At 39.0% G+C, this 10000-nt stretch overlaps 2 protein-coding genes across 2 annotated transcripts in view; both read right to left on the bottom strand.

The window, feature by feature from the left end:
• Positions 1-652, bottom strand: part of LOC138059511 (uncharacterized) — a 2690-nt gene extending 2038 nt beyond the window's left edge. The window contains exon 1 of the mRNA XM_068905158.1: positions 386-652. Coding sequence (XP_068761259.1) covers positions 386-594 — 209 coding nt within the window. The 5' untranslated portion in view covers positions 595-652. The remainder of the gene's footprint in view (positions 1-385) is intronic.
• A 2952-nt stretch (positions 653-3604) lies between these two features.
• Positions 3605-10000, bottom strand: part of LOC138014191 (signal peptide, CUB and EGF-like domain-containing protein 2) — an 18580-nt gene continuing 12184 nt past the window's right edge. Inside the window, exon 9 of the mRNA XM_068861207.1 lies at positions 3605-5557. Coding sequence (XP_068717308.1) covers positions 5390-5557 — 168 coding nt within the window. The 3' untranslated portion in view covers positions 3605-5389. The remainder of the gene's footprint in view (positions 5558-10000) is intronic.

Here is a 10000-nt window from a genome sequence, read left to right as displayed (position 1 = left end):
GCATCAAGCCGATTCATTTTTTTCGTTTGTGAAATAACACACTATTAATATGAAAGCATGTTTTTTGTAGAGGTTTTTTATACAATTTATCTACTTGATTGCAGGATTGTCAACTAGGCGCTATGCTATGCGTCTCATTGGCTTGTCACGCAATCCTCTGGAAAGATTGAGTGATGTTGAAAAAAAAAAGCTACGTAAATACTGGTACCTGTCACGCCTGTTGATTCTTAAATTAATCAAAGAACAAATCTTTCTCTAGTATTTTGACCAATCATAATAGACAGCAATCAATATACTGATAATGGTTATACCAAAAGAAATTGATGTCAACTGAGAGATACAAAATGGTTGGGAAACCTCTGTTTTGAATATATCAGCTTCTTACCTAAGGGATGGAGTTTTTATGGTCTTCTCAGAGACAAAAGCCGCAATTAAAAGCACAGGAAAACATCCCGCATCTCGAATCAAACTGAATATCAGAGGATCTGCTTTGTTTTCCTTGGCGAATTTAGATACTATAACCCCGTAGGCTCCAAATCCAAACTGAACAACTACAAGAGCAAACCAAACGACCCAGACACCCGCGATCGCCATCTTGGATTGAGCAATGCCACCGTCACGCAACGCAAAATAGTGCCGTGTTGAAATTTATGCGAATTGCGTTCATTTCGCATACATTACCTCCAGAGATTTTTGAGTTTGGCTTGCAACGCGTACAGACTTTTTTGTGATCTGATCTCAGAGCACAGGACCACAGACAGATGTGTATTAGCAGCCAAGTCGATTTTAACTGGGAAAGAAAACCTGAGAACCAGTAGGAAATTCCGTAAATCGGGTACGGTTAAGATCGACTGAAAACCGGGCTGGAGGTGGCAGTATTATAGATCTTAATTCGCGGTAATTAAACAAGTTATAGTATGTTGAAAGGATAAGTATACAACTACAACTCAATCTTGCGCCTTCCGAAAAAGATAGGTTTTGAGTTGACGCTTAAAAGTACTCATGTTAGCAGAAGACCTGATTTGTAATGGTAAACAGTTCCATAGTTCTGGTCCAGCAACAGTAAACGAGCGGTCACCAAGGGTGGATGAAGTTGTTAGTGTAGTTCGCTGGAATAGAAATCTATCATAATTTGTTCTTAAAGAGTATCTGGAGGGAATCTTGTGCTTTAAAAGTTCAGATATGTAATCAAGGGCCTGTCTATTTAATGCTTTGTAGCAGAGAAGTAGAATCTTAAATTGAATTCTGTGTCTAATAGGTAACCAGTGTTCACGGTTGAATAGTGAGGGAGTAATATAATCAAAGTTTGACATTACAGATGTTCCTAGCGGCAGCATTCTGTACGCGCTCAAGTTTCTGTAGCTGGCATGCAGGTAGTCCGTACAAGAGACTTTTTGCACTGAATAATCGAGCCGACTTGTCACAAACGCATTAATTAGCGTCTGAGTACAATCAAGGCGAACAAATTTCCTAATTTTCATAATATTATAAATGATAAAAGGCAACTTCGCAGATCTTATTAATGTGTTTGTCCATCTTTAACTGATTATCCAGCCAACAGCCGAGGTTCTTAACTTCACTACTAGGAACAATTGTATAATTGCCCACCGTCAAGGAGTCGATGTTGACCTTCGCAAATTGCAGTCTTGTTCCAATAATGACAAACTCTGTTTTGTCGTCATTCAGTTTCAGCCTTTCTGATAGCATCCATTCTCTTATGTCCGCAACGCAGCTTTGCATGGCCTGAACAGCGGCCAATTGTTCATCATTAGAGTTGGCATTAAAGGAGATGTACAGTTGTGTGTCGTCGGCGTATGCGTGTACATTAGGTAGATGGTGTTCAATGACCTTAAACAGTTTTTTGGTATAGAGGATAAACAGGAAAGGTAGCGACTAGAATCGGTAATGCCTATGGCTTCCTTCGGCGGTCTGGTCTTCTGGCTATGTCGGTTCGAAGGAGTCATGCATGGGTTCAATTTTCTATTGGTGAGGCTCACTTGCAAGCTGGCTCTTCTGGCAAGTGGAAAATGACGCGCGTTCGAGAATATAGGGGATTGGTGACTAGTTCGAACCGCTCACCAAGGCCAAGGCCCCTATATCTCAAACGCACGCCATTTCCGCCTGGTATATTAGCTATGCCATGCAGATGAGGCCTAACAAGGCCGAAACAGCTGTCCATGGTTGCCAATTGACCGGAAGAAATGGTTGAGGACATGGGTGATGTGTTGGCCACACCTGGTTGGTGTTATGGTGTGTCACCTTGCTGTTTTAGTTAGATTTTTTTTTTTCAATGGTGTGGGCCCCTAGCTATCCATAACTAGGGATCAGGCTTCATGGATTACTTGTTCTAAAAATTGCCTTTTGAGGGCTTATTCTGACTGCCCAAAATGTAACGCTCGATGTGTTCCCAGACGGGGAACCCATCTCGATATCAGCACCATTCAGCAGGATGAAGTTAAGGTGCACAGACAAAACCTGTGTTCGTTTGGTCATGTCGCAGCCTCTTTCCATAAGCAAAGTTAAGTATACTGTCTTTTGTTACACTCTGTTTTTTTATAAGAACGTCTAATTTGGGGGCTGAGATTGAACGTTCTTATTTTTTTGTGAGGTACACTAAGTTCGACTACAAACTGAGCTGTTCTTCAGTGTATCATGCCATAGGAAAACCACATTGTTAATGTTGAAAAACGGCTCTAAGTATTTGAGTTAATTGTCCTGTTAATGATGCAAACCATAATTTGAAAGCGCTCCTTCCACCAGACCATGTCAACTCACGCTTTAACCTAAGACGACAGCGCCATTTTAATATGCCGAAGCTTTGTACGAACAGAACAAGTAATACTTTTATATAAAACAGTCCGGGCTGTAGTTTTATCCCACTTAAATTCATACTATATAATTTAAGATATTTTAAGATAAATATATTATATGGAATTTTTAATATTATCGTAATAATCAGTTTTTGATCTGACTTATTATCTAGGATTCATTTGTAATTTTTTCAGTATTGTAAAGCATTTGTAAATAATTGCGTAATTCAGCCTTTGGCTGCGATGCAGTTTTAATAAAATATTTATCTCTCTCTCTCTCATTAGAGAACCGCGAAGCGGCGAAAGAGAAAAACCTCTGCTTACCTTGGACTTAAATCTCACTTTCATGCAGACCTGACCCTCAAGTCCGGATTGGCTGATATTTTTACAAAGACGAAAATCAATTTGATTGGCAACACCGAGGGGTCACGTGATTGCTAAGTTGCCATTTGTTGCTTTTGTAAAATTGAAAGTGAGATTCAAGTCCAAGGTAACCAGAAGTTTTTCCCTTCTGTCTCTCTCGTGGCTCAAGAAAAACCTCTGGAACCAGGGTAACTACTCACAAAAACAAATGAGCAGAACAAAGGCTTACTGTTAACTGACTCTCAGCTTGGGAATGGTCTTAATATGCTCTTAAAATTTTGGTTAATCTCAGCCGGAACGTTTTACATGTGGACTCGTTTTGAAAATGAGACGTTATTTCTCAAACCCTTGTCACGACATTCTGTTCTCTTAAAACTTCGACCATTCAATTTCCTCCAAAAAAGTAAAACCCAGTACACAACAGTCAGAAATAAACAACTTCGTTGCAAACTTTATTGATATTTATAATGGATTTATTTTAGTCAACATCAAGACAGATACACGACGCCAAAAAAAGCTGTGCAAGCGAAAGGGAAATAACTTTCCTTCGATATTATCATAACTTTTATTAGCAAGCGGTTTTCAAACAGCTATCGAAATAAACAATTGCGCTTGCTGCACTGATTAATCGGCTCCGAAGTCGCGAATTTTCCCGTAACTTAAGGAGGCTTGAAAGGGTTTTCAGCTGAGCGCAGGCATTACTTATTCTGCTCGCGTCAGCTCATAAATCAAAACGGTTAACCGGAAATTAAAATGTGACCTAAAATTGCGAAAGCTGGAAAAAGGCATTTGTTAGAAATGCTGAGAAATATCTCGAAACATAGCTCGGTGACCTACCCTTATTTTATGCTTACGAGTAAGATGCGTGTTTTCGCATTGTTGATTAAAGATAATGTGTAAAATATTTATCTTGTGGAATTTTTCTCATCTTCCAACAGCGTTTTCATAAATAAGTTAAGTACTATTAGTTAAATTTTTCTCATACTACGTACATGTACAGGTAAAAGAATGCAAATGAGGTATTCCAAATACGTTTTTTTAAAAAAATACTAGGTCACCGAATTACCTTTTTAAGATATTTTTGAAAACGAAATTTTAGAGGGTCTATTAGCAGAACGGTACCGTTGCCATGGCAACAGTTGGGAACTCACAGAATCGCTTAACAAAAATGCCCGACATTACTATTAGTCAAATATCAAAATGTCTCCCTACTGAAAGGACCAACAGTGTTATAATCCTTTTGCATTGGAATGTTACTGTTACCTGTGGAAAACCCTTTAAAGCCGCCTTACAGAGGTTTACATGTGGTTGTTTCCGGCGAATTCAGACTGGTTCATCCCGTTGTCTGAGCACAAACCGAGTCTCTTTATTGCTCAGAGAATTAGCATACTTTGGTTTTGTACAATTGAAAATAGGTCTACTGCTGAAATTTACGATCAGGGTGATAGTAAAGAAAGATTACTCTTAATTCCAAACATTATATATATATATATATATATATATATATATATATATACTGCATCGCTGACTTATTTTATAACTAATATAACTTGTCTTGTGCTCAACAACAATCAGCCTGGAGGTCGAGACCACTTCAAAGCTGACGACGTAGTGCAAATGATGACGTGATTCAAAACCAGTTTATATGGGTTATTGCCCTAGAAGCTTGTTTGGTCAAGATGGCTGGATACTGGCCTAGTTCTTTTTTTGCGTGTTTATGGACCGAGTCCAAGTCGAGGTCCATAAACACGCAAAAAAAGAACGAGGCCAATATCCAGCCATCTTGATCGAACAAGCTTGGTCAATAAAGAATTTATTATATGAGATAAAACATCAAAAAATGATCTTCGATCTTGCGGGACCAAGCGAGAAATCCCGAGCGGGCAGTTAAGCTCCATCTTGCACGCTCAAGTAGCCAATCACAGCGCGGGATTTGGTTCATCTTGCCCGCTCACGGAGCTAGTCATATAATAAAATGTCTTATAAAAGTTTCCGCGACATTTACGAAGCTCTACAAATCACGGTCACTGGTCTCTCCGGGCAGGCATAAGGTCTAAGTTTTGAAGTATTGATATCGTAAAGTTATTTTACCTACGTTTTCATAATACAATGCACTCGTTATTCTGTCTTGCATGTTTGTATCCACCGTTCGCATATGTATGTTTCGCTACTGTTCTCGGCTTATCTGGTCTTGAAACAAAGTGATCACATCTTTCTCACCGCTGTGTTCTGTAAGGCGTTCGAATGGTTAAGAAGTCTCTCACTTTTTTCTCGACAAAATTGTAAAATTCCGGAATCGTTTCCCTCGCGTTTTTTCCTTGGTAATCGAAGAATTTTTGCGGGTGGGCCATAACATCAAGAATCTTAGTGATGAGGGTTTCATTCTATGGACAAAGAAGCAAGAAAACAGTTTTAGTACAAGAGAATGGAGAGGTTTCCAATGCAGCTATCAATGTTAAGCCCGATGAGGGAACCTCGGGCACTGGGGGGAACCTCGAGCATTGGTCAGATTTGACTTCTGTTGCCTTCCCCACTCTCGGGAATTTGACTTATATTCTGGGACATAGTAAAAGTAGTCTATATAGACCTGAGCTTGGCTTGGGTGTCAAGACTCAGCCTCTGATTGGTTGACAAAAATTATTTGGGTGTTGAATGGGTTAAAGAAAATTGTCTGTCTTTAGACCGGTTGCAACAAAATTTTGTTTAACAAATCAAAGCTTATGAAAAAAGTGTCGAGCCAATCATTTCTTGCCACGTCTAATGACGTCAATCGTCGTATGGTATAAAGATACTCCGCTAGGGTCCAAGACTTCATTTTCACACGATGCAGAAGAGTAACGGAGCTCTGTGTCAACCACTGGAACGTATCACATGACGACACGTGCAACCAGTTCGGATGAGTGGCAATATACTCATCAAAGAGACTTTTGAAAACCCGGATGTTGTAAAACGGCATCGACCAAGAAGAGACGTAGGAGTTGAACAAGAAAATTCCAAACGGTGAATGGGGTGCTTGGAATCACAGATACACTTTGTTGTAGTGTTACTGTAATTTTCAGGCTTGAAAACGAGGAAATCATCAGAGTGTTTCCAAACTTATGACTTCGTCATTAATGGAGATGCAGATGGAGGATATTAGTGGATAGAATGGGCAATGAAGATAAAGACGAAAGACGATGTATGATGATGATGAAGAAATGTATAAACATAAAGATTAACATGAGCAACGAAATGAAGGTCAAATTGGAAGAATGACATTGCAGTTGAAAAGTGTTGAAAAGTTAGGCATATAGTGCGCATGAAAGACACTCACATACCTAAAGCCCTTTTCCCTGCAAATATTTTTGTCAACCAATCTGAAGCTGAGTCTTGACACCCAATGAGAAGCCAAGCTCAGGTCTTTCTAGGCTGGGTAAAGGGGTCGTCTTCTATGACGCTGAATTTCAAATTTAGTGGGCCGTTTAGCGGCCCACTCTGTAGAATAAGGCCCGCTAATTTAGCCAATCACAGCGCGCGTACTATCTGAGAGAGATATTAGAGAGATCAAGCATCACGTTTACGACAGACGGCAAACGGCAATCGTCGGACTAAAATTTGCGTTTTGCCAAAAAAATGGAAGAAACTCGTTTGATATGAGCTCATTTCTTGCGTGTTAGCAACAGGTATCGAGTGACTTTTCAAAAGACAGCGACGAGTTAGAATATAACATAATTTTCACGTTTTTATGACAAGCAGCGGCCAACCGTTTCGCGTTTGCCGTTTCACGGAAACGCGATGCTTGATCTCTCTAATAAAAAGAAATGTGAAACGGCCAATGTCATAAAACCATGTAAATTCTGTAATAAAATATTAAACTCCTCTCTCTTCTCTTGAGCGCGCAGTTGCTCGGTATCTTTGCATTACACGCAAAAAAAGCCGTGAGCTAAAATCAAACACAAACGTTTTTGATTCTTGGCAATGTGCACATTTCAGTCGAGCGTTCGCCGTTGACTTTCCGTAAACTCGATTCCAGATCTCCCTACTGTGGCAACGTTACGCAGGTCAAACGTGCAAGCCAATCATTGACAACCAGGAGCCCATGACTTGGAGTGAGCAACTCGCATACTAAGCCTTTGTCAGAGCATTTTTACAGACCGATCTATTTTTATCGACCACCTTTTCTGCAAAAAAAACAAAGGTAGTTCCGGTTCGGTGACGCTATGACGTCGAGTTAGTTTCTTGTGATTGGTCATCGGGCTCCCGAGGGAGTCTCCTTCGCGGGAAATTCACTTTAAAAATAAATCGGTCAGTGAAAACGCCGTGACAGGAATATGGGGCTGTTGTTCGCTCCTAGTCATCGGCTCCTGCATCAACCCATTTTCTACCCCTGAATTAATGATTATCGTTTAATTCCAAATTTGCTCTGAATTTACTGAAAGTTTGACATGAATTATGGGAAATGGACTTTTTTTTTTTAAAGATAACCGTGTATGGACACAGGACTCGAACCTGGCAATGTTTTTTGATTAATAACTTGTCACCTAACCACTTGAGCACCACACCGCTAGCTGCGTCTAGTATATTTTAATAGTACAGTATACATGAAAAAATTTCTGCCATCTAATTGGCTGAGAGACATGAATTATGGGAAATGGACTTTTTTTTTTTAAAGATAACCGTGTATGGACACAGGACTCGAACCTGGCAATGTTTTTTGATTAATAACTTGTCACCTAACCACTTGAGCACCACACCGCTAGCTGCGTCTAGTATATTTTAATAGTACAGTATACATGAAAAAATTTCTGCCATCTAATTGGCTGAGAGAAGTGCAATTTTTCGGTAACACAGTGCAGAAAAGAGGTCATTGAATGAAAAAATAGGTAATTAAACGCAGAATAATAATAATAACAATCAACTTTATTTAAAGAGGGTGTACACATAACAGCTTACGCTGACAAACCAGTGGCCCTCAGAAACTTAAGTTTAGTAAGTAATACATACAAGCCTAGAATTAAAAATAGGAACTAGCCCAAGAAACTATTAAAAACAAGTATAAATAGGATATATAGAATAAAACATATTTACAATGAAACCTCAAAAGAATCAATGTCTCTATAAGAATCAATAAAATAATTTCTCAAATGGAAGTGCTACGTTTTTTCTTAAGCTCATTTGGCAGACTGTTCCATAACTTGACACTACTAACTTGAAAAGACCTTCCAGCTTCAGTAATATTACGAAACATAGGGCAGATTAAATTATGCTGGCCATGTCTGGTCTCTCTACCGTGTAGTGAGTGATTCGTAGTTAAAGTACTCTCAATATACGTAGGGGATTCCTCGTGCAGTGCCTTATAAACTAGCACGCACTTACTTATTTTAACTTCATCATAGAATGGGATCCAATTTAGTTTCTTAAAATTTTCCACTGTTCTTGATCTGGTACCTACGCCTAATATTACTCGCGCTGCACGTTTCTGAAACCGAAACACTCTCTTGAGATCCTCATTAGAACAATAAGTCCAAACTATACTGCCATACATCATGACCGGCTTAATAAGGGCATTATAGAAAAGTTACATCAAAAAAGGTAAGAAACCAAGAATTCTGATTGGTCAACGAACAAGGAAGTTAACAGATGGCCAATCAAATGCCAGCCCTGGATGGCGCAAGCTGAATTGACAAAATGGCGGACAGATTTGGCGTGAACGCGAGAATAGCAATGTTTTCATTGAAAGTTTGAAGGAAACTGCAAAACAAAGACTACAAAGGAATGCACAAACAACTGGATAATGAAAGCTTTGAACCGGTCGCCCTCAACAAAATAGTAGGGAGGATTTTTATGCCATAGTTCTTTGAAAGACGAACAAGACTGGCAAGACCACGAGCCGGATGACAGTCTTCGCGTAATGGTGGGGGTCAATAAATTTTCATGTTTTAAATGAATTTTCTCGTGCAATTTGGAATAAATGAGCATTTGCAAAATTTTCAAAGACCACAAGGCGAGTGCAAAAAAAAAAGAAAATAATTTTTGCGCTCGCTATCCTTGCGTGACCAGAAGAATGAATTCGCTTCTCGCGCACTGGTAATGCTTGCTAAGAAGGCTATGAAGCGGAAAGAAGCGATTCTCGAAGAGTGGAAACTCCGTGTTCAAATTCAGTCCACGGATATGACTTTTATTTTCCTTATTTTCTCTGCCATCACAAGTCCTGGGACACAATGCCTTAAATTAACGATAATAGCAAGAGAAAATGTTCTCTTGATAATAGTAAATTCAAGGCAAATTAAGTCAGAATTAACGATAATCGTTAATTTAGAGAAGAGATCAGTTTGAACAAAAACTGAGGGTAAAAGCGCGTCACGTTTCGACCGAACTTTGGTCATTTTTAAGCTAGAAGTGAAGATACAAATTTTTGCATAAGTATAAATATAAAACAAGGAAGTAAAAATATGTTAAGTATGAAAATGCAAAAAAGGGGTGTTTAAAAACATTCAAATATAACATAATTAAAAAGAATTTAAAAACGTTAGCATGAATTGAGTCTGACTGTACATTGAGACTTGGTCTTAGTTCATTAATAAAAAACATTAACAAATGAGACAATCAAAAGTGTTCTTGCACTTTTTTAAGGTGGTAAAATTCTCGGTAATAATGTTTCACACGGAAATGTTTTCCAATAGAGGAAGACGCAGTCTTGTGCTCGTCTACGCGTTGATGCAAACCAACATAACCTGTATCACACAGGTCACATTTAAATTGATAAACAAGGGATTGTTGGTTGACAATAGACGGCTTGACTTCGCGCGGTTTTCAGATCTAACAAACGTAAAAAAACCTTTACTTAT

Source organism: Montipora capricornis, chromosome 8 (genome assembly GCF_036669925.1).
Source record: "Montipora capricornis isolate CH-2021 chromosome 8, ASM3666992v2, whole genome shotgun sequence".
Taxonomy (NCBI): domain Eukaryota; kingdom Metazoa; phylum Cnidaria; class Anthozoa; order Scleractinia; family Acroporidae; genus Montipora; species Montipora capricornis.
This window is presented reverse-complemented; position numbering and strand designations above follow the sequence as displayed.